Source organism: Marmota marmota, unplaced genomic scaffold, assembly GCF_001458135.2.
Source record: "Marmota marmota marmota unplaced genomic scaffold, marMar, whole genome shotgun sequence".
NCBI classification, from domain to species: domain Eukaryota; kingdom Metazoa; phylum Chordata; class Mammalia; order Rodentia; family Sciuridae; genus Marmota; species Marmota marmota.
In genome coordinates, this window is record NW_025999990.1 from 48,900,009 (window position 1) to 48,926,443 (window position 26,435).

At 37.8% G+C, this 26,435-nt stretch overlaps 1 protein-coding gene across 3 annotated transcripts in view; it reads right to left on the bottom strand.

Moving 5' to 3' along the window:
• L3mbtl4 (L3MBTL histone methyl-lysine binding protein 4) overlaps positions 1 to 26,435 on the bottom strand; it is a 326,421-nt gene that overhangs the window by 143,064 nt on the left and 156,922 nt on the right. For all 3 annotated transcript variants that reach the window (XM_048806537.1, XM_048806538.1, XM_015482542.2), the window contains one exon: positions 21,316 to 21,418. In XM_048806537.1, coding sequence (XP_048662494.1) covers positions 21,316 to 21,418 — 103 coding nt within the window. The remainder of the gene's footprint in view (positions 1 to 21,315; positions 21,419 to 26,435) is intronic.

Consider the following 26,435-nt stretch of genomic DNA (forward strand, 5'->3'; position numbering starts at 1 on the left):
GTGGTTCATTTTTCTTACTTCTATCTCCTCCATCTCCCTTCTTCTGGACTGGCCTACAGCCCCTTTTCCTCTCTCCTTTTCTACTTCATCAAAAATGAATAGTAGCCAGACCCAAAGCATGTTTGCCATTTTTGAGGAAAGCAACTTAAGAAGAGAAACCAGCAGAGAAAAAGAGGATCAGGAAGAGAATTTAAAAGAAAATGGAGCTGAAGAGGTAAAAAAGGAAAAAAAGAAGCAAATAGTAATGAAAAGAAGAAATAAAAATCAGAGGAAAATGCAAATGAACAATGGTTTATTTTAGGGCTGATGACTATGCTAACAGTTGTGTAACTATGAATTCACTAAAAACTAGTGAATTGTACACTTTAAATAGGTGAATTGCACACTTTAAATAGGTGAATTGCATGGTACATGAATTATAGTGAAATAAAGCTGTTGTTATTAACAAAAGTGACCTAGTATTTTACAAAAATCAATTACTTGTTTCAAATCAGGATAGTCCCCAGACCAACTTTATGTATAGCAAAGCAGCTATGCTAAGATCCACTTCAGACCATGGTATCACTTGCATAGGGTTCCATGGCAGATAGGCCCCTTGTTGTCACCAAAGAAGGAGAATCATAAGGGGAACTGAAAATGGAAAAGACACAGAAGAGAAAAGAGGGGTCCTCTTCTCAGGCTCTCCAGAGTTTGAACTGCTGAGCATCTGTTCATCTCTTCTTGAACACATTATTCGTCTATTTACTGACAAATAAAACAGAAATGTCTAAAAACATCATTTAAACATGATGTTTTGAAATACATATATGCTGTAGAATCGCTAACTTGGACTAACATGCATTACTTCACATATTTTTTTATAGTGAGAACATTTAAAACCTACTCTCTGCAATTTTCAAGAATGCATTATTATTAAATATAGTCACCTGTTTGTACAGTAGGTCTCTTAAACTTATTTCTCTAAGTGGAAGTTTATACATTTGGATCAAGATCTTCCCATCCCTCCCTCCATCCTCATGTAAACACCATTCATCTCTCTGCTTCTGTATGTTCAACTTTTTAAGAGGCCAAATATAAGTGAGAGCATACAAAATTTGTTTTTCCTGAATACATTTTTCATTAGGAGAAGATGAAAAGTTAATTAGTAGAGATTTCCACTTGCTAACCAAGGCTAAAACCCAAATTTTCCAACTACTGTGAACATACACATATGCCTGCACACTCTCCTCAGTATATAACTGAAGTAACAACCTCCTGTCACTGTTGAGTTCTGCTGTGTCTCTAAAGTGGTAACATATACTTTTTAACATCTTTCAAAAGGGGACTGATCCTATTCTTAAATTCCTTGATAACTAGGAATCCTTTCTGTTCTCTATAGTGAGTATATGTTCCCCCCCCCCCCAAAAAAAATATCTCCCTTCTCTGTCTTGGCATGACACTCCCTGAACTAGGGAAGCCAGCAAACGAGTCTTTGTATTTACATGGAGGGCATCAGATCTACAGTCTGTAAGGACAGCACAGAGGCATCATGCACAGTCTCTTCGTGTGAAAAAGCTGTTTCTGGCTTACTTGTAGGTCTCAATTTTGTTCCCCATGGAGAGAACTGTTGAGTAACTGACTTCTGGATATGCCTGGGATACTGCTACTTCCCTATTTTGAAATCTCAGCATAATGTAAATTTATAAATCAAATTGAGAAAAAAACAACTCTTTTTCTGAATTTTTGAGCAGTATTTAAATTATAATAAAAGCACAAGTTACGTCTAAAACATGGCAGGTATGTACTACTCATAATTTGGAACTTTAAAGAAGAATATAGTGTCTGGGAAGTCATAGATATATTTATGAAAAAAGAAATTGGTTTTTGGAGAAGACTCTCCTCAACAGAATTCAAATTTAAGCTAATAAGAGGTATCTTTAAGAAGCATGATTGATAAAATGACTCCTTTTTCAATCTTAGTGCATTTAAAAGTAATCAAGTTATCTAGCAAATTGGGGGTCGGAATTGCCTTTGCGATGTGTGGGCATGCACACGGTAAGTGATGGATTTTCCCATTAGTGTTAATGAGCTGTGCCTGGTGAACTCCCCAGCACAGGAGCAGAGCAGAGCCAAAATCATCTGTCTTTCATACTTAATTCAATTTGTTTATATACTGCATCTTTCACTCAGTGTTTCCCAAAAAGCAATTTCAGGAATAACAAAATTATGAGAACATACTTTATAAAATTGAATATACTGATAAAAAAAAACAAAGAACATGGACAGGAGGTCTTGGGAGAAATAAGAAATTATGTTCTAATATTTTGTGCACATATGAGTATTATCTGATTAGTATTAAAGGCTAACAGATTCATTCATGGAAAAGAATATTGCTTCATTTGTTTTCAGACATTGGGAGAAGACAACAAAGACTTAAAAAGAAATCATATTCAAAACAGTTTTAAAATGCTAAGTGGTGTAACCACAAACCTGATAAAGCTTTGTTGTAGTAAAACTATGACAGTAGTTACTGGAGTGATGTGTGTGGAGATGGGTGGAAGGCAAATGAAAACCAAGAAGCAGAAACTTGCATTTATGTGACACTTTACTCTGAAAATGCTGAATCAGCCACAAAGAATGATTTGACAGTGGCTCTCACAGGCTCCCGGGGAGCCTCGATATGTCATCTTCCCTCATTTAATAAATACAGACAATAAGGAATGGGAAAAGACATTCATCAATTCACCTGTTTCAAGACCACTAAACCACTCCTGGGCTGCTTTTCCTTATATTGCCTACAAATAATGAACAATTGAAAGACAATAGAATTTATGGTAATAATTATGTTTCCAAAAACTAAATATTGAAAGCCTGATGACAAAAGGTGTTTTGAGTTATTTCAGTGTATACTTAAGCAAAGCATGGAGGGCTCCCCTATGGAATATACTCTCAGCTCCTTTGCAATATCCATAGCCTACCTACTTGGAGATCAAGAACAAATTCTGGGCTGGGAATATAGCTCAGTTGGTAGACTGCTTGCCTTGCATGCACAAGACCCTGGGTTCAATATCTAGCAACACACACACACACACAGAACAAATTCTAGTGCTAATTTCTTTCCTCCTTTCTTCCAAATATATTAATTGAGCATCTACTATATGCCAGTAATTGTTCTAGGCATTGGGATACTGCAGAGAACAAAATGCACACACCTCATAAATATACATACACACATACACATAATAAATATCCAAAATATGTATTTGAGATGAAGGTGAATAAAGCAGGGAAGAGTGGGATAATGCTTCCCTTGCCAAGGATCAATCTTTCCCTGACAGCCTTCTTTAAACTGCATTTGACATTTGACTGACTCGACTCAGAGGACAGTGGGAACATCACTTCCTCGGGGATGCTTTCTATGACCCACTTCCCCTTCAATTAATCTCTCCCTCTGAAATACTGAAACCCTAAGTACTTTTCTCTGTGCTTCGTCTAAGATAACTCATCATTTCTCTTTTGTATTAAACCATCTGTATTCATATATTCATATTATATTCTCAACATTATTATACAACAAGCTCCTTGAGAGTCTGAATACTCCCTTTATCACTTCTTGTAGTTTCTATCCAAGGCATAAGCCTTGGACACTGCAAGATTTCAACCAATGTTTCTAGAATAAATAGTTAAGGATGTCAATGAAACAAAATTGCATTTACAGAACAGTATCACTTTAAAAAAATTTTTTTAGTTGTAGATGGACATAATACCTTTATTTAATTTATTTATTTATTTTTATGTGGTACTAAGGATCGAACCCAGGGCCTCACACGTGTTAGGCAAGTGCTCTACTTTTGCTTGGTAAATATTTGCCATTTGATTTACCTGGGAAACCATCTACCATTATTTATTCTTTTATGATTCTTAAGTCTGTATCTTGAGACTTGTGAAAGTGGACCTCATGCTTCCCATCACATGTGCTCCAGGCACTCATCTGGATGCAGAGGTCAGTGAGGACCAACACACAGAGCTGCCTCCTGGAGCACTGTCTCGTGCTGGGGAAAGACAACAACACATACCTGGAAGGAGGCTGCAGGTGCACTGGGAGTGGGGTGGGGATACAATGCTTTAGGAGCCCAAAGGAGGTGACACTTAACATAGAGGAGGGGCAACCAGAAATTCTAAGAAGTGGTGTCTGGGTTGTGTTATAATGGGAGAGGAGTGTGAGGGTTGGGGCTGGCGAGAGGATGTCCAGCAGTAGAAGAATTAGGCTAAGCCTGTGAGCAAGATGGAACTCAATACATTCCAGAGTGTTCCATGTAGCTGGAGTGCAGATGGGCCTTGGAGGCATCTTAATGTTTGGGGGAGGAATGGGAAGTCACTGAGAGGTGCTTGATGTAGACTGTGAGACAGCCCGATTCAGTTTGGAAAAGACCAGTCTGACTGACCAGTCTGAGGAAGACAATCTGGTAGCCCATAATGAGGGCACTGAGTGAGTGGAATGGCATGAACAAAAGCATGGGTAATTACAGAGACAAACAGACAAATGGGACATGATTTAGGAAGCAGGACCTATTACCAATCTTGAGTGACTGACTCAAAATCAGTGGTAAAGGAAGAAACAGGTTAAGAATGATTTCTCACTTTACAAATTGGGTAACTGGATACATGATCCTACCAACCACTGAAATTTTGGTAGGGGGATGAATTTGGCTTTGAACACAAAAAGCCAAGAAATCATCCAATGAAGCGTGTTCATTGGGCAGGTAGATACATGGGAGTCCATTCAACAATGATCTGGGCTAGATGTACCTCCTGGAAGCCATAAGCATTTAGCTGTAGCCATGGTGATGTATGGGGCTGTGAAATGATGCCAGGAGAGTTTGTGAGTAAACATGGAGACAAGTGCTTTTCTCCCTGTGCACAATCTCCTAGAGAACTTAAAAGCCATGTTGATACTTGAACCCTACCCCAGGTCAGTGAGTTCAGAACTGTGGGAGATCTCAGTGTGTTCAGAGCTATCCTGGGAATCCCACTCAGAATCAGGGTGAAGGATCTCTGCAGAGGTGTGAGCAAGAGAGGAACTCCTAGAAGGACCCTGGGCGACAGCATCTTAGAGGAGGGGTGAGCAGCAAGGAAAGACCAAGGAGAAAGAGAAAAGCAAGAAGCCAGTGATCCCATGGAGAACAAAGAAAGGGAGGTCAGGAACAAGCAAAGTGGCTGTGAAACTGGAGAGAAAGCAATGCCAACCATGCTGAAGAAAAACAGGATGCATATGGAGGTAAAAATGATGCCAAAGTTTGGTGATAAGGAGGTATAAGGAGTTCTGATGAGAGCTGTGACAGGGAACTGTGGCCAGAGCCACGTAACAGGGCACAAAGAAGTGCTGGGTGTCAGCAAGGCAGGGACAGAGCATTCCATCAGAATGTCTGTTATGTAGGGCAGGAGGATCTGAATTGGAAAATAGTTTCTGTTTGTTTTTTAAATGTAAGCGATGTGAACATGTTTAAGTTCATTGTGATTGTTGGATATCCCACATAAAACAGGCATAAATTATGTCTATACTGTTTAAAATGTAATTTTAAACCAATACCTGTGTAACCATGATGATAATAAAAAAATAAAATACTGCATCCTTCCCCAAATCCCCAGTGTGCCCTCTATTATCTCTTTGTTTTCAATAGAAAGGAAGAGACCAGGGCTGGGAGTATAGCTCAGTGGTAAAGCCTGTGCTTAGCATAGGCAAGGTCCTGGGTTTGATTCCTGGAAGTGGTCGAGGGAGAGGAGAGAGGAAGAAAGGAAGGAAGAGAGGGACTGACAGTGTCCAAAAGAAAGACCCATTTATACACAACCAAATGACAAGGGCAGGGATGGGGTTCAGGGACTGGCATTAAACAGGAGGAAGGACTATTTTTTGTCCTGCCAAGAGGGAAGAAGTCCTGATTATAATTATTTTTCCAATGAAGTAGAAACTGGGGTTACTCTGGGGAAGAGAGCAGAAGAGGCAGTGGAACAAAGATCAGAAGAACACAGACACTTTACGGATCAGCTCTGGTAGAAAAAACTAAAAGACTTCCCAGAGAGTGCTGAAGAAGGAGTTGAAGTCACAGAGCACAATTCAAAGCCAACAGCAAGTATCTGGATGAATAACTCCCTCCAGAAGCCATCAGTATTCTTGGTTTAATGGCTAGGGAGAAAAGTGGTACTTTTTGGTGAACTGGGACAAGTGATGACTTGGTGAAGTTGGATCACATGTATGCAAATTCTGAGTTGGCTATATACTGGTAACCAGTAAGATAACTAACCCTTCTGTACCTCAGTTTCCTCATCTATAAGATGGAGATAATAACTGCTGTAAGATGTTGATTGTGATAACTACATATACCATCAGATGTTAAAATCTTGTTATACAATAGAAACCTAATATTTAAAGTGCCATTAAAATTTTTTCACAATGGATTATCAATAATAAAACCACAAAAGCACTGTTAAAAAAGTATATTCTTAATGCCTATATCCTGGACTAGCAGAGAATGCTGAATAAACTCATGGATACAAAGTACAGTGGTCTGTGCTGATGACATGAGACCGGGGAGCTGACCTGCACAGTTACTGCAGCAGATGTGCTGGTGAAGGGCACAGCTGACCACAGCACAGGCACCTGCCAGGCAGACAGCAACTCAACCAACAAGCTAAGTCCAAGATCTCAACCTCTAAACTCAAAGGTCTTGAAGGTCCACACCCATAAAGGGTTGGAAAGGTTTGGAAATACAGTGGGAGGGGCTTCTGTCATATCCACAATTCCCCTGCCACTCTTCCTCCCTCAACCTCCATGAACACTCACTAGTATCAACTGTCTCTGTGTCTCAGTCACTCCCTTTTACTAGAATATCCCTCCTAACCCTTTTGCTTAAGGGTTATCATCCTTCAGGGCTCAGAAGATCTTACCTCTTCTGGGAAACTTCCCTAGAACCCCCAAATGGCTCCAGAGGCCCTGTGTGACCACCCATTGACTCCTAAGCATACCTTTCTCAGGCCATTCATTTCCATCTCCAGACTTGAGCTTCTGGAAACAGGACTACAGATCTTATATCTAGCATGACACAGGTTGAATAAAGGGAAGTCAATAAATGCTGTTCAGTGGAAGGAACAAAAGTCATTTCCAGATGAGATATTCTGGTGAAGACTTCAGTCTAATTTATTGAAGATATGCAAATCTAATGTGACGGACATCATTATACAAAGAACAGGTATGAACACTTGAATTGGGTGTCAACATACTTTATCTATTCAAGCAGAGATATGAAAAATTGTGGTATATATGTGTATTAAGAATTGTTATGCAAAAAAAAACAACAAAGTACATGTATAAAGGCATAAATTGGCGTGAACATACTTTATATACAGAGATATGAAAAATTGTGCCCTAATGTGTAATAAGATATGTAATGCTTTCCACTGTTGTTGTGTATTTAAAAAATAAAATAAATAAAATAAAATATAGAAAAATAAAACAGGTAAAAAATCTAACTTTTTTTATAAGTCATGCATTCTCACAGTGTTTTTCTCTTAAGTACCTACTAAGCTAGTTTATTTAGAAGAAACCCTTAAGATACAAAATGGAAGTTTCATCTGACCAAGTACTTATATGACCTTTTGTTAAATACTTGTAACACCAGAATTGACCGATGTAGTAAGCAGCAAGTGTTTTATTCCTTGAGGTGCTATTTGTTTGCATGTATCATTGAAGATCACTTGGCACAATTGTTTACATCAAGAGTTGACACTCTTCAACTTATCCAGAAGGTTCTCATGAACTGGTGCAGCTGATTTTGTTAGCAGAACAGCATCCTTCCCTTCCATGAGCCCCTCTGCAAGGCTGATCTCCATCTTGGCCAGTGAAGCACACAACACAGCCAGCCTATTCCTAAATTTATACCAGTTACTAACAATAATAATGATATGAAGTCACCCACAAGGAAGGCAAGAAGAGCACTGGGGTAAATTTTTTGCCACTTGCTGCTGGATATTTTACACTGTGCTGAAATCCTTAGCACTTGTAGTTGTGAACAACAATCAGGAGCGCCTTTCACAAGAAACCATGCAAATGGCTGACCAAGTGCAGATGGAGCAGAAATGCTGGGTGCAACCTAACTCAGATTCTCTGCAAGCTCAGGATATAATGTCAGTCTGCTGCTTGGCAAAGCAGGCTCTTCGTCCTTTCTAAAAAGGCTTTTTTAGTGTTTGTGAATTAGCAGCAGAGAATTCTTAGATAAATGTGTGGGTGGAGGGGATGAGAGAAAGAGGCAGGGTGTTAGGCTTGACAGTGTGTGGATCACTGTTCAGGAAATACTCAAAACAGTGATATATGCTATTTTATTCTTCCTCAGGTTCTATCTATTTTATAATATGGTTTAAATAGCACACAAGTCTGGCCTAAGGAATATCATTTGCCAGAAGACTCGAGGGCTCTCTCAAGTGTGGGAGGCATCTGTCTCAGGCTTAATTCCAGGAAAAGGTTTTTCTTGATACAGCTGATACATCTTTCTGCAAACCTGTTGTCTCATAGAAAGAAAATCATCTCTCTACTCCACCTGAAAGCTAAGTATAAAAGAAACAAAAACAGGGCAACAACTGGCTAATGTTCTTCAGAACACAAAGCCCAGAAGCAAGGTCTCTTAAATCCTATCTCAGATAAATTGAAACATTTTAATCTGTTCTGTTAGCTCATTCCTAATCCCTGACAGAGACATGCAGAGGAGATTAAAATTAAGTTGAGCACTGAGGGCTGAGACTCTAATGAGGGCAGACACATTTCTAACCTCACTCAACAGTGACACCCTTGGCCTTCACCAGGGAGGCCCTAAAGCTGGCCACCTGCCTCCTGAAGGAGTTGACAAGCCCAAAGGCCTGGGATGTGGACATTAATGGGTCTCTCCTGCAGTGTCCAGAGAGAGTAATGGAGAGGCAAGAGATTTGGCCATCCAGCATGGCCCCTGCTAACCAACCTAGCAGGCTGTCCCTAGGCCTGCCACAGCAGGTTAGCTTGTAGATAGATACTGATATTTGTGAGGTGATTTAAACTTCTGGTAAACTTTGTTATTGAAATAGACTTTACATATAGAGTGCAGATTATAAATTGTTTTCCCAATGTGAGAAACTCCTATAACAAGCTCCATATTAGAAGGCAGAACATTACCCCCAAACCCCTCCATTGCCCTCTTTCAGTCATAGAGGGGTATCTACAAGGGTAACCACAGAGCTGAATTTAATACAATAAATAATTTTGCCTGTTTTTAGACCTTATATTGAAGTCTTCCAGTATTTCAGATTGGACCCATTTGGTTTCAATCAGCAATCAATTTGTGAACCTCATTCATGTGTGTGGTTAGTCTGTTCCTTCTCGTTGCTGTACAGAATCTCACTGCGCAAACATGCACAGTTGGTCATTTGAGTAGATACAGGTAGGATTATTACATAAAGTGCTGCTATGAACATTCTACTACATGTCTTTTAGTGAGCTGAACGCACACATTTCTGTTGGTCATGCAACTGGGAATGGAATTTCTAAATTTATTTTGGAATTTATTACATAATTGATATTTACAACATTCTGTAAAAGGCTCTTCTTAGATTCAGAGCTCCATTTGTTATATGCAGAATTATCTGTTGTCCATTCATACTTGAACCTTCTGCAGCATGTATTAAAACTGGGGTCAATGCCATTGTATCCATTTTATTAAGCAATATGGTCATTTACAGATGCATGACATAGTATTTACTTTGGATTACTGCTCTGGCATTATTTACTTTAGATTAATGTGATCCTAAGCCACTCTCAACCTTATCACTCAAGGAGTTCAGTAAATTCAGTAATAATAGCTAGTTCTTATAAATAGGTAATGCACCTCTTCCATCTGGCTCCACATAAAAACAGGAAAATGAATATTAAATCTGACATATGCAGGCCCTGAAATATAATAACTGAAATTGGAGTGTGATGTTATAATTATTAAGTCATCAAAATGTGAATAATTGAGACAAAGGGATAATTAAAATCATCATACCTAGCTTAATATTTTCATAACTAAAGCTTTTATTTCACATTTCTGATTCATAAATAACATCTTATTGATGTTTCAGATTTTACAAGGAATACTTTAACAACTCGATGTACCAAAGTGGAGGTAGGATTCAAGCAGCTTTTACTTTTTATTTTCTATGACAAATAATGTTTAACAACTACAGTTGTCTTGACAAGTCCCCTCCACCTATCCCCAGATATGTGTGTGTGTGTGTGCGCGCGCGCGCGTGTGTGTGTGTGTATGTGTTTTAGAGATGGGAATAAAAAAGTTACAATTTGAAAGGAATCCTGGAGATCACTCTGTGCTGGCTTTGCCTCAAGTAAGAATCCTTTCTGTGGTCTCCTTATCAGGGGATCATCTAGGCGCAGCAGGTTGTGGGTAGTTACTATTATTTTCCCTTTCTGACCTTAAATCTTCCTCATCTACAAGTGAGAGGTATAATTCTAACTACCATTCCAGTTCTGCAGATGTATCTGGGGGAAAGGGGAAAAGCAGCAGATAAGCAGTTATACTACACTGAGTTTAAAGTCAGCCCTACCAGTTACACGCTGTGTAATGATGGGAAGAGACTTTGTGCAAGACTCACTTTTTGCATTTGTAAAATAGGAATAATAAAACTTGCATTATATGACTGTGATATTATTAAATAATGCCTGTGAAAACATGTGGAAAGTGGTTAAATGACAGAAATACAACACAATGCTACGATTCCCATTAATAGATGATGTAATCATTTCTTTGCAAATGAAAAGACACCAACATTTAAACATCAAACCAAAATTTGTCCACTATATTGTCTATTCGTAACTTCCAAAAATAAGTTGTACTTACAACATTATTCTGTTTACCAAAGGAAGACTGGCCCTGGCTACATAAATTCCTTGGATTTTAGCCATTATGTTTTAATAGTGGAGTTCATTTTCCAAAAATTAGGAAAACTGTCCCCAAGACAATTATATCTTTAGAACTATCATACAAATAAAAAATACAGAGAGTGAAAAACTTCCTAGGCTTAAGGATGCTTTTTCCTTGTGAAGAGAATAAACCATTTTAATTCATGCTTCAGAGTATGAAGTAACTGGGATAAATTCCTGAACATTTTGAGTAGTTCCAGGAGACCACAGAAGTTAATTATGTAATGATATAAATTTTTCCTGTACTTGGTAAATAATGGAAGGATCATTGATTTTTGACTCTTGAAACACCTTTAGGAAAAGGAATTATTCCCATCCAGTTGCTGTTGCCAGCGATCAATTTACAGCTATGGGTCTTACTTTTGGAATGTGATTCTTGGACCAAGATATTTACATTGTACTAAATGGTGAAATGCATGTGTGAATGTTACATGCAATTTAGAATAAATCTTGTCTAGGCAGTATGCCATAGATCTTAGAGAATTATGTTATGTGTCTCTTAATAAACATTATTACAGATATTTTTTAGTAGTTCCCCCATACCCGCAATTTCACTTTCTTTGGTTTTAGTTACCTGAATACAACTGTGGTCTGAAAATATCAGATGGAAAGTTACAGACATAAACATTTAATAAGTAATAAATTTTTATTTAAATAAAATTTAAATAACAAATTAAAATTTAAATCTTATAAATCTTATGCAGTGTGATGAGATCATGTGCCATGCCACTCTGTCCTACCCGGGATATGACGCATCCCTTTGTCCAACATCACACCCACCTGTTAGTCACTTAGCCATCTCAGTTATCAGATTACTGTCTCAGCACTTGTGTTCAAGTAAACCTTATTTTACTCACGTTAATCATGGCCACAAAGCACAAGACAGTGATGCTGGCAATTGGCACATGCAAAAAAGTTGCTGTAAAGTGCTTCTTTTAAGTGAAAAGTTCTCCATTTAAGGGGGAAAAAATGACACACTAAGGTTGTTAAGATCTTTGAAAGAATGAATTCCCAATTATGAAACTGTAAAGAAAACTTCATGGTAGTTTTGCTACTGTACCTCACATTGCACAGGTTATGACCACAGTGTATTTAAGATGGAAATGGCACTGAATCAGAGTGAAAAACATTTACAGAACTGAGTTGTGATGGATGGCAAAATGTTATGCCAGAAAGTGTTGAGCCTCCACCAAAACTTCAGTGAGGGCTCCCATGAAACAAGTGGTGGAGTGCTTGCCTCGCACATATTTGGCACTCGGTTCAATCCTCAACACCACATAAAAATAAATAAATAAAATAAAGATATTGTGTCCATCAACAACAAAAAATATTAAAAAACTGAAAATGGTATTATAGGTAAATTTAATAAAAAGAAAACCATAGATAGATAGATAGATAGATAGATTAATTGATTGATCTGGGGGAATTTAAAATTTTACACACACACACACACACACACACACAGACACCAATCAGCTGACAGAAGATCTTGCCACCACAATTAAAACTGGAGGCTAAGAGGATGAAACATGGACAGAACTCTGAAAGGAAAATATCTGGGCACAAATTTCTATCTCATGTCAAATTCTTTTCATAGATGATATTTTCTTGTGTGTAAAGAATTTAAATATGACATGCAGGCATCATAGGGAAATTAAAAAAAAAACTTGAAAAAAAAGTGTGTCAGGACAAGGAGCAAAAAATACTAAATTTAAAAAAAAATGTAGGACACTGTGGCTGAGAAGGATTGGAGATTACCACTGGAACCAGTAAAACACATAAAAAATTAAGGTGCATGGTTGTTTTAAATATGATTGCAAAATATCCCCTCCCCCTTTTCCAAGGATCTTCACCTCTAAACAGTTGAGAGGAAATTATAATGTGCATAAAATAAAATTTAAGTAATACTACAGGGCATATTGGATTAGAGAAAAAAGAAAAACATTTAGCATTTCATCTTTCCCAAAAGAAAGCCAGAGATTAATATTTGAATGACTTTGAAAGTTAAGTAAAGGTAGGTTTGAGAATGTGTTTGAAAACATTAGAATGACCACTAGAATAGTTATAAGCCTTCCTTCTAAAGCAGGATCTATCAACAACCAAAATGTTCTTTAAAAGGATGGAGGGAATGAAAGAAGAGAAGAAGGAGGGAGGGACTGATTCAGGGAGAAAGGAAGGAAAGGCAAGGTTCTTTCCGAGTCTCACCACCAGCACCATCATCAACAACAACACCACACCAAAATGTTTATGGCATAAAACAAGTTGGCAGATGTATAATTTTTGAAGTAATTTTAACAGTAATTGCAAATAGGTTAAACTCTGTTGTCAAAAACAGAAAAAGACAACAATTTTCTTTTTAAGACAGTTATATGCTTTTCTAAAATGCAAACCTAAATAAAAAACATGATACAGCTAAAAGTAATAGAAGAGGCAAGTGCTTTTTGAATATGCACATAGGCACACAAAATAATTTTTTTGGCGTTAATAATGAGACAAGGCAGAACTCAAGGGAAAAAACAGTAAGAAGAGTCATTTCTAACAATACAGAATCCAGAAAACAAGACACAAAAATCTTGAAGTTTACACACCAAAAATATAATATCTGATGAATATATCTGAGTAACTTTCAACAACATAAGAAACAAATTACAAAACCAGTATGTGTTGATTGTACTCAGTTAAAAAAAAATGTGAGTACAATTATACTGAATACAAACAGGCAACATACGCTGCTCTTGTCAATATATCAAATAGTTTCTCAGAAACAAAAAGCCTGGAAAATGAAACCTTTAATGCACATTAGCTTTGCTGATGAATTATAAGTAGTTGTTTACTTTTTAATTCTTCTCTATGCTATCCAAATATTAATATTACCCATGGGCTAGTCTGGTGATAAAATGGTGTCAATTTTAAAATAATGTGTACTATTTCTAATTACTAAGAGAATGAATTGTCTTTGTCTACATTTTACTGTGATTTTAATTTTCAAGATGATTTAAAGTAACCAGAGATCATCAGTTTGACTTTCCTTAATTTATGTGCTATAGTTTTCACAAAGAAATAAACCAAACTCTTGTCTGTTTTTCATCATAATAGGGACAGTTCATACAACTTTGGAAATTGATTACTTTGGAATGCTGTACTTAAAAAATGCTTAAAATGTGTCAAAAATATAGCGTCTTTGGAAAACAATGCCCTAGTTGCTGTAAAATGAAGGATTTCATATGGAATTTTCTTTAAAAAGATAGAAATGAACTGAATTGTCACATAATTATTCCCCAGTTCCATAAAATCAGACCTACACATTAGCCTTCAAGAATTTTATAGTAATGGATAGAAGTAAAGACCCATGACTGATTTGCAACCTACCTACTATTGTGTATATCTAAAAACAACAAATAAAAAAATACCAGAAAAAAGAGTGAATGCAAGGAGCAAACAAACAAACAAACAAAAAATAACAAGGATAACTCCAACCTTTATCAGTCAGGTAAGACGAGACACTGTCCATCAAGTAAGAACAGGATGCAACAAAAAACAAAAAAAGAGAAAAGGGATGTATTCACAAAAACTGAAAAATATCAAAATATAATTAAAAACTTCAATTGAAGGATTGGAAGACAAAGTTGAGGAAACATTTCATATACCAGAACAAAAGACAAGGAGTTTAAAGCTATGCAAGAAAATTTCAAACGTGTTTAGGAATACAAACAAAAAAGAAAGTGCTATCAAAGAAATACTATGAGACTGTTTCCCAGAAATAAAAGTTGTTCATTTCTAGATTGAAGCAATGAATGAAAAGAGGACCACTTCAGAACGTTAGTGATTCACAGAAAGTCCTACATGTTTCTGGAAGGATGTCATTCTTGCAGAGGGGGAGGGAATAGGATGATTGGTATGAGAGGGGAGAGAAATCCTGCTGGTGCGTTGAAATCTGAATAACTGTGGACTTCTCAACAACAAAAAGGTAAAAATAACATGGAGTGATGCCTTCATTATTGTAAAAAAAAAAGGAAAGAAATTCCAATTGTAACTATACCCACAACTAAATTTTATGGCTAGGAAACAAAGAATATTTTATACATTCAAAATAATTACTTCTCACAAATCCCATCCCCAAAAGCCAGGAAAAGGAGAAAGTAAACCAGGAAATAAAATTGTCAGAATTCAAGAGGCTCAGATCCCCGCCTCTGATGGAGGCTCCAAGAGAAGGAAATAAAGGGAGTCCCCAGAAGAGATAAAAGGCAGGAAGACTGCTGTGCAGCTGGCCTCAGCGAGAAACCAGTGCAGGCCAGAGGAATGAGGGCTCCAGAAGGGTTACCCCATTGATAAATGGACCACCTGATGATAATAGCTTTGGAGGTGAGAGAACTAAGCAAGAGTAGTCTGAGGCTGCCCAGAGCAAAGGCTGAAAGGAGCCAAAGGTTAAATTGAGGAGTCTGTCCTCTTAGGTCACAGTGATGCAACCAATGGTGTTTGTTAAAAGTCAACCCCAGTGGCAGGAAGATAGCTGAGGAAATGTTCGCTTTACAGAAGAAAGGCAACCTCTAAGATGGTGGAGGGAAGCATAAGAGGAGCCCTGGGATTTCCCAAATGCCACAATCGGAAGGAAGGCAAATGAAATAGATGAAACTATTACAAGTAAATTCAGAGCAACCAAATGAGAAATCTAAGAGCTGTGATTCCAATTCCTTCCATAAGGGGAGTCCCCCACCAAATCTCAGTAAGAGGTGTTGGAGTCTGTAAACAAGTCAAAATAACACCTGGCATTTTGCCAGGGGAATGTTAGAGTTCCTAAATAAGTCTGGATGGTGCCTGGCAAAATGCCAGAGGGAGTGGTTTGAGAAGTAACAAAAACAAGCCATTAAGTGTGGAGATTCCTGATTGGTTGACTGCTGTATCTAGTTTATGTTAATTAGATAAGCTGTGTGGAATGTATAAATACTGCTCCTGTCCTGCAATAAACGGCTTCCACTCCTGCTGTATCAACGTACACAAGTTGTTCGTCACCCCCCGGTTATTTTGCCCAGCCAGCCGGGCTGCGGCAAAGAGGCATAGACTATATAGGACAGTTTTGTTTGTTTGTTTTTTGTTGTTTTTAAAAACTGAATTGGTGCTGTTTATTATCTATTGTAGTAGTATTATCATTTTGTCTCAAAGGACCAACTCTGGGATTGTCTTAATAATTCACTTCCTTTTTTATGTCTCTGTGTTGCAATTCATTCATTTTATCTTTTAATTAGGTATTCTTTGTATTTTTGTAATCATTTTAAAAATTCTTGGGGCTGGGGATGTGGCTCAGGTGGTAGCGTGCTCGCCTGGCACGCGTGCGGCCCGGGTTCGATCCTCAGCACCACATACAAACAAAGATGTTGTGTCCGCCGAGAACTAAAAAAAAATAAATAAATAAATATTAAAATTCTCTCTCTATATATATCTCTCTTTCTCTCTTCTCTCTCTCTTAAAAAAATTTCTTATAGCTTTTTGAGTTTAATATTATATTTCCATTTTGTCTTAAATGAATGGAATGTAATTTTTTTTCTAAACCTACACAGAGTAATGCCCCCAAAATTTATCTCCTTAGTGTTCTCATTGCACTACATCTAGATTTTCTGAGATTCAAAGTTAGGTTCTCTTTTGAGCCTATGATTATTGAAGCTACAGTTATGAATACTTTTCCATATATTCTAGGTGATATGATTTTTTCTCAGCATTTTTTCTTGATGCATTTTGATCAGGGAAAGGGTAAGAACTGTTTTCATTTTGAGAATTTATTGAGTTCTTTATAGCCTAACACTCAAGTTTTGCAAATTGCTTTTAAGCAGATTTATTTTGATTTTACTTGATCTATATCTTTTAGTCAGTCTTCTTTTAGCAGGCTATTGAGAATCTGTACATCAGTGTGTCTTTTTGGCCTATTTAATAAACCCTTGTTTGCAATGGATGTGTTAAACTTCCTTTTATTATTTTGTTTCTCTATATTTTAGGCAATCATATTTCGAGCAGCATGATACTGTATTATTTAGTGAGTAAAGATTTAGGTCTGTTGTAATCTCACAGAACTTGACATTTCCTAATGCAAAAAGCTCCCATTTACAGATGAGGAAATTTAAACTAAGAATAGGGGGGCAATCTGCCACTGCCCCACATCACACAGTAAGAGGCAGGTCTGGATGTCCAACTCAGGCCAGCCTAAAGCCTTGAACATGAATACACACACACACACACACAAACACACACACACACACACTTCACACTTTCTCTTTCTGTCTCACACACAGGAACAGATAAAAAAAAGAAGAAAACATCTGAAATAATTTCCACCTTTTCCATCTGAGCTAACAAAAAGATTCACAAGAATTACAAATAGAGGCTGAATTATGCTAGGTTTGCATAAAGAGCACCCAAAGTCATCTTTGCTTCATTGGACGCCCCATCTCTGGGCAGCACTTGCTCCTTTACAGATGCATTGCCAATATGTGCCATGCCCCCACATATGCGCACTGGGGCCAGTGGCTCTCACACTGTGACAAATAAATTACTTTTGTATACTTTATGACACAGAGATAGATAAAATCTTCCAGGGTCTGTGTTTTACTTATTTAGAAAAAACAACTTCATGTCTAATCCTGGACCTTGTTGTCATCTTTGAATATTTCTATGTAAACAAATATACCTACTCCTTTTATTCCCAGTAAATTCATTCAAATAAAATGTAATTTGTGTGATAACTGAGTGCCGAAAGTTCTATTTTCATAAAGATAAGAACTAATGCAAGTTCTCTCAAATAATAGTTTATGTAGATTCTGCATGAACTCCAGACAGACTTGAATATTATGGTTATTTCCTTATTTTAATGAAAACTAAATTAAATGTGTCTGAAATTTATTTGAGAAGTACTCACAGGTCTACCTGATTTATCAAACTGATACACTATTCCCAATTTTCTTTAGTGATATCTTGGTGTCACTGTTGCCCTTGTTAGCCATACAAAAAAGACATCGACAACGTACTTTAAGGAGACTGTTTACTTCCTTTCAAAACAGCAGGCTGAGTGGAAGCCAGGAATTCGGACATGAAATGGTAAAACAACACTCACTACTTGCAAGCACTTTATGGACTGGGAGTGTTTTACAGAAAAGAGACTGAAACAGCCACTTGGCTTCAAGTGAAGGCCTGCTTTCATGCTCACCCACCCCCAGGCTTTGGAAGCAGAAACCAACTACACACTTCAGTGATACTGGTGGGGGGGTGGCTTTTTCTTTTTTCTTTTTCTTTTCTAAGATATAAAAATATATAGTAGAGATGAAACTACATAAGGCAATCTGTAGAAGGAAGGCTCTATAGTAAAGGTCCATGTCTGTGACAGGAGGAAAAAAAAGTTTGTTTTGGAATATGCAAGTTCAATTCATTTAAATTTGTCAGGAAACTCAAGGTAGAAATGACTATCACACCACATCTAGGATTTGGGAGGATGAAGCAACATTAAAAAATCGTCACCTATTACTTACCATCTCTTAGACCCCCAGGAACAAAACATAATGATAACCTTGGGTGATAGACGCTTTCTATCAGTCACACGTGTGTGTGTGTGTGTGTGTGTGTGTGTGTGTGTGTGTGAATATCCCATCAGACACTACCAAGTGCTGAAGAACAATACTTTTAATCTTTTAGAGCCATGTAATATCTGGACTCCATTAATAGAAATAACATGAAAATGAACCCTGGAGATAATACATGATATCAAAACAATTTTATCTAGTTAATTAAAAGAGGTCATACACATAGTTACGTTCATAAATTAAGTTGGTTAAAGATGCTGATTAAATGCTTAAAGCAGGAGAAGAGATGTTCAGTGCTTACTACAGCTGACCTCTAATACCTGTGCCCCGCCCTCCAATAACTGCCTTGTTGTTTGCACTAACTCCACCAGGAAATTTGTCTCCATTCCTTGAATACAAAATAGTTTTAAATAGAATAAAAATCTATTTTGCATTTCCATTCATAAGTAACTTAGGATTTATTTATCTGATGATTTAAACTCCTTATAAATCTTATATATGTAATTCTGAAAAATATATAATTCTTGAATTTATCTTTTCTAATCTAAAGAGAAGCTAATTGAGGGTACTCACTGCTTTTCGTTTTTCACTTCTGAAGCCCTGGAGTCATTATGGTTTGAACAATCTGCTCTTACTTACATGATCCCTGCTCTGTCATACTGAGGTCTCAGCTGAACAAGAGCCATCACCCAGTCTTAAGGCATCTCCCCAAGCAGCTCTGTGCATTTGTGAGGTCTTGAGTTAGGGTAGTGTCTCACACCTCCTGGCTTCCTCACAATGTCTTTGGTTTTTCATTTTTTCCCCTCTGAACCTCATAGGATGCTTTTCTTTAAACTCTTCCTGATTTTTATGTTCTTCTAGTTTATTCATAAGTTCTAAGCCCAACTTTTAGAGACTACTTGTTAGATAAAACATGTCAAATAGTCTCAATACTATTGATAATGAGATGACAGAAATAAGAACATCAACCAGGCTCTAATTATGTCTACAGAGGAGCAAGAGTTTAGAGAAGAGGCTGGAACAGGTTAGAACATGCCCACTAGAAATCTGTTCACAGTGCAGAATCCAGTCAGGAAAGGTGAATCACAGAATAGTGAGGGAGGCAAGTCAGCTCTGATGAAGTGGAAAAGAGGCCTTAGTGAGCTGCGGGGCAGCCTGAAGGGGCTGTCTAGGGAGGACAGCTTTGCCAGAGGGAATCTCAGGGAGTGCTAAGGAACAGAAAAACTGCAAAATTATGTCCCGGCTAACTTTGAGAAGAATGACCCACACGTTGAAGGAGGCATTAGGATGTCCATTTATTTCACCTGGAAATACCTGTCATTCAGAAATCCAAAAAGAGAAGGTGAAATGTGCTAGACTTTCTCAGGGATGCCTAACAGAACTCTGCAATGGTGGAAAGTTCAGAGAACACCACATCTGTGCCATCCCAATACAGAAGCCATTAGCCACATGTGGCTTCTGAGCATCTGAAAAATAGAAAGTGTGACTGAGAGACTAAAGTTTTAACATCATAGCTTTCCAGAATTGCAACCCCTGATAAAGCAAGGACTTCTCATACTGCATTTAGATCTCTTTCATTTGAACAAAAGTTTTCTGCTTCACATGTTATACTTTTGTCTTTAAACTTATCTGGGATGCTTGTTTTTATAAATTTGGGTACAGGACTAATTTTATGTCAATTCTTTTGGGTTTTAGTTTATCCATTATGGGTTATGGTTTGGATCTAGAAATATCTCCACAAAAGCGCATGTTTTGAAAGCATGATTCCCCAATGTAGTAAGATTCAGAGATGGGGCTTTTAGGCAGTGATTAGGGATATAACCTCATAAGTAGATTAATCCATTTCATGGCTTAATAATTTGAATGCACTACTGGTTGGTAACTGTAGGCATGTGGGCATGGCTGGAGGTGGTGGGTCACTAGGGATATGGCATTGAAATCTGTCACTGGCTGCTTCCTCTCTGCTTTTTGGTTGCTATGAGCCTGGGCAGCACTCTTTGGCCCCACACTACCATCAAGATGTTCTGCCTCACCTCAGGCCCAGAGCGACTGAGTTGGCTGACCATCGACTGAGTCTTCTGAAACTGTGAGCCCAAAGTAAACTTTTCCTCCTCTAAATTTATCTTGTCAGATATTTTGGGTATGCTGATGAAAAGCCATTCTGTTACTGGATTGTCAATATGAATAATGTGTCTATGCATCATTTCACCAATTGATGAGGACAGAAAAAGTAGTAAAGACTTGCGTATTTACCTGTATTTTCTCTTATAAGAACCATCTGCTCCATGTTCTATTAAAATATTTAAAACATAGACATAAACTTCACGCTTACTTTCTATTCTTTCACAGAATTAGTTCTTCTCCAAATGAATAAGAGAGAAAAAGCAACAGAGGTAAGGTGGAAACGAGGGGAAAAAACAAGAGACTCTAGAATTCTCTGGAAGAAAACTAGTCTCAGAAGGGGTATGGAGATGATTCAGAACAGGGGTGGGACGTAGGGAGGTGAGTGTATCGGAGGATATGCAGTTATTTTGAAAACCACCAGAGAGCAGAGATTCAGGGATGTGATGTAAATCTGGGAAATACTTCAGAGTCCAAGAAGACTCTAGAAGGGCATAAGAAGGCACATAACAGGAAAGACGGGCCTTAGTTACAGAGAAGGGAGTAGGATGGGGGAAGCTGCATTCAGGAGATTCATTTATGATGCTACATGAAGTAGCTAATCTGCATAATGTTCTCATTCATCCCTAAAATAATTTAAGTAAGAAAAAATTTTACCTGTGATGTCCTGAATAACGTGGACCACGGATATGGCCTATTCCTCGGCACCCAGGTGTAGGACAAACAGCTTGACCTGGAAGGATTTTCACATCATTTGCTCCTTCAGGAAGTAAAAGAACATACCTTAAAAACACCCTCATTAAAGAACTGGAGAGACTAAAATATGTACATGATGTTAATTGATACTTTACAAATTAAAAACAAACTATCACCAAAAAACCCCACTTATTGAGTACTTGATATTTTATAAATTGATTTAGCAGAAAACACCATGGTAAAATAAATAATACTCACAACACAATTAATATTAAAGGAGAAAATGAATCAGCATTGAAGAAATTGAAACAAATGGATATGAGGACATTCACCTATTCTTTCAGATATTAATTATACAGATATAGATATTAAGTATAGCAAAGGGAATATAGCCACAAGCTGAGATGGGAACACATGACAGCCCACAGGCAAACTGGCCATGAGCAGCTGACTCAAGACCAAGGCCTAACCCAAGTGGCAGTCAAAGCTCAACTGAGAAAGGACTGACATCACACTGCACCTCCACCCCAAGCCACACTTCTCTACACTACCCTACACAATAGCACTGTTCTCCAACCACTCCAGGCCAGAGATGAATTCTGACAATCTCAAGAGGCCATCTGCCCCTAAAGGTTAATAGGATTAAAAACCCCCAAGCCCTGTTCAATGGTATGATTTTCCTCACTCTTCCCCCATCCCCAAACACACACACACACACACACACACACACACACACCAATATCAACTTTTGAAATGTTCCACCCCTTATCTTCTAGGCCTGACAACCCCATACCTCCCTTCCTCCTCAACAAACTATTTCCTTGTTGAGTTGTTTTCTCCATCTCCCAGCTCTACTCTCATCCGGCTCTTGGCTCACTGAAGCCACAGTCTTCTTCAAGAAAACCCTTACTTTTCTTCAAAAAGTATGCTCTTTTCCATCTTTCCCATCAGCCTCTCCTGAACCTCACTTCTAAGACTCCTGTTCTTCCAAGGCTGGTGATAAGGACTCCACCATCTGCTTCTCCTCTCATCCATCTGTTTGGGTCACCCCAGCCACTCAGGCAAGACTCTGGCACCATGTTACCTTGTCCCTACTATGCTGCCTCTTCAAACATCAGCTCAGGTGAGCTCATCAGCCTCACAGGCGTCCCATCCACCATGTCACCCCATCATGAACCTGCTCATCTCCTGTGGTCTTTCCCTGAATCCTTCAGGTCACACACACAAATAACATGATCTGAGTCCTGTCATCACCCCAAATATCCCTATTTCTAAACTCTCTGAACCAATACCCCATCTCATTACAAGTTATGTCCTTCTACACTGCTACTCACATGCCCAAACTCTGATGATGTTTTTAACATGGATGGAATTTCCAGGGCACTAATTTCCCTTCTATTCTCTTCTAATTTAAATTCTATCAACCATTCTTTGACTCTCTATTGCAAGGAATTTAAATTCCTCTGCCCCTCTGACTTTTTAATCACACCTGGCTATGTTAGGGGGAGTCAATTGTGATGGATTAACTGAACCCTGTGTTTTGTACAGTTCTCCTGGGAAAAAATTGCACATAGTACTGACTAGTTGTTTAAAATACACTAATCTCCAAATCTCCCACTAACCACCTCCCATTGGCAGTTTGCTTGCTGCAAACTGAGAAAACAGGAGGCAGCAGACAGGGGCTTTGTCCTCTCCTACCCAGGGCCCTCATTTCTCTCTTCCTGTCCATTAAAATGTAGGGAGAATTTTCCCTTCTCTAAAGCAAACACCTCACCATTAATGTTTGGATCGCATCACCTTCCCATTCTCCTGGATCTTTAGGCTGTCATTTTGATTAATTGACCAACACTTAAATATATTCCTGTTTCATGCATTATTTTAAAAAATGACCAAAAACCCCCAAAACACAGGATCTCATAATTCTCTAAGAGTTGCTATTCACTCTTGCCCCTTAGTCAAAATTCTTGAAGGAATAATCTCTATTTCTTCACCTCACTTCTCATACACATGGATTTATTTCCACGATCACTAATGACCTCTACACACCAAGCCTCTGTGCTGCTGAGTATGTACCATACATGATGTCCTGGTAGCCATCTCCTTTGTGAATTGTTACTGTCTACTGACTTTGGTGAAAACATATTCTGACAGTTTCCCTTCTGCATATAAACATTCTTTGGTAATTTCCTTTGCCAGGTTTTCCTCCTCTATTTAACTTTAAAATCTCAGAAAACTTCCTCACGGTTTGCTCTTAAGTCATCCATTCCAAAGCTTCATTTCCTAACTGTATTCCATAGATGTTCACACACCATAGTCCAAATATCTTTTTCTAAATTCCATCTGACATCCCCCCTGGGATCTCTTAAGTCATTTCAAATGTGATACGTCCAAACTGAATTCATAAGCTTGCCCCCAACCTTTTTTCCCCCTCTAGCTGCTGAGTTCAATAAATTGCATCACAATCCATACCAGAAACCTAGATCCCTGACATTCCTCTTTTTCAGTTCACAGCATCTCAACTGTCACTCAAACTCTATTCTCTTAAATATCTCCTTAACTTGCTAATGTATCTTCATCACCACTATTGATCTAATCTGTCTCATCATCATCTGCATGGAAATCTTCACTAGCTCTCTCATCCCAATCTATTTCTGATCTTCTACGCAGTGATACTTTCAAACTGCAAATCGAATCTTAGCACCTTGAAATGACTTCTCATTGCAGTTAGAACTAAGTCCCTAGATCTGGTTCTTATTGATAGCTAACTGGATTTAACTGGATTTTTCTCCTTATTCAACATTCTTCATTCATACTGGTTCCTTGAGCCTGCAAGTTCTTTCACAACTCAGGGCATCTACATGGTGGAATGAGTGTCCAATTGTTACCTTGGGTAACTCTAGTTACCTATACAGTCACAGCTTATATTTCACTTCCTCAAGCTAACTTCAAAGAAGAGGTTAGGTCCTCGTTTATACAGCATTTACCTCAACCACAAATTAAATGAGTATTTGTTTAATGCCTATCTCTCTTATTAGATTGCAAATTGCAAGCCAGAATCTACTTCACTGTGTGTCATCATTATCTAGTCTAACACATAATTAGTGTTCAGTGAGTGCTTACCGAATGCATAGGGGAATATTCCCCAGTTGTTCCCTTGTGGTGCTCACAGGCTAGAAGAGAGGCTCAATATAAACCAGAAATTCCCATTATAGTCTGATTATGCTACATGAAAGTCTCAACTAAAGTTAGCTCCCAATGTATGGCGATAACAGAAAAATATTTAAATCTTAAATATAATTCATTACATTTATTGAACAATAAGAAAGTATATATGAGACACTTATGCTCTTTTGACTTTGTGAAACACCTTGAGGGATAGAGAAAAATAAAGAGTTGCTTTTATCCAGAGGCAGTTTTTGGAAACAGCTTAAAAACAAATTTTAAATCAATCAGAGGAATAGATGTCCCAAATTAGGAAATATGCTATGTTACAGTAAATGAAAGGATCTATGGAAAAAGAAGTACAGGTTCAACAGGTAGACTTTTCTGCATCTCATGACATGCTGCCACGATACCAACATAAAAGTTCAAAATTTTAACCCATAGCTAATCAACCAACCAAATACTCCCATCAGTCAGCCCAGATACAATTCTGTAGACAATATTCCACACACAGTGAATGCTACTTAATATTATGCTCAGTACTATTTTAATAAACTTGATTAAATTGAGGATTAACATGATATTTGCAATATTTATCTCCAGATCCCTAATGGGTCCCACAATTCTACTCTTATTAAAGCTGGGAGGAGAGGTCTGACCTCCACACTGGAACAGGAGCCATCACATTAAAAACCTCAGCAAGGGACATAACAAAGCAGGATTCAAAGACAATATGAACTAAAAATGAGGAGAGCCAAACCATTTCCTCGTTAATTCTGAATGATGAAGTATAATGAGTTGATTTAATGGTGAGTTAGATCAAGAACCATAAACTGGGGAAAAGGAATTGGTAAATTCTACAACAGTTCACATTACTGCCATTAAGATAAAGGGAACCTATGAGCAAAGTAATGTTTTTTTTTCCAAAAAAAAAAATCACATTTTTGCCAAGAATATCTTACTTGTAATTTGGACATTTAGAGAATTAGGTCTGTAGAGAAAAAAATGTTCCCATCTCAAAATTATTTCTTCAGAGACTGTCCCCCATCTCCTTACCATTTTTTGCCTTCTTTTTTTTAACCACTTTCCCTGAGATTATGCTAATTTGTGGGCATGTCATCTGTTTCCCTGAAGTAGAGTGAGGATGTCTGCCTCATCTAACTTGTTTACATTGCATCCCAAGCACCTGCAAAAGCAGTGATTGGCACATGGTATATATTCAGTGTGTATTTGAATAAATCATAACAATACCTATAACCATCATTTTGGTAGATTCTTAGCTGTGAATAATCACTATTTTATTCTATTTTTAGGCTTATCTAAAATCAATCCCTGACCTTCTATTTTCAAGTACTGTGAGCCACTCACTCTCTCAGGCAGCATGAATGTCTTCTGATTTATTCCAAGTCTTCAATGAAAAATTTTACTCAGGTGGGAGTAAATCTAAAGGCAAATGTTTTTGTTTGTTTGTTTGTTTGTTTCAAGGACTAAAAAGAAACAAAAAATTCCCAATAAACTAGAAATTACCTGAATGAAAAATAATGCTTTATTCTAACATGAGAAGGTATAAAGAAGTCCTCCTGTTATTCCCATTCACAGGGCAATCCACATTTGCTTGGAGCAGCCAGGGCAGACACTGGTTTTGCTGCTCAATATTCATTCTCTCCTTCCTTGTTAAACAAAAGGCAGCAATACGCCCAACTAAAAATGTCATTTGACTTCCCAGAACAATGAGACCTCAGGGAAAGAGTTGCAGGGATGTCTCTAAATGCTTTTATTTCCTATGAAAGGGGTGAAAGAGAGGCTGGGCACTGCTTTGCCCTTTTCGCCTTTATTTGAACTTCCTGGTGACATGAGGTGTAAAGCTCAAGAGGAATAAACATAAGAACGAGTGCAAAAATGTTGAGGAAGGAAGATGG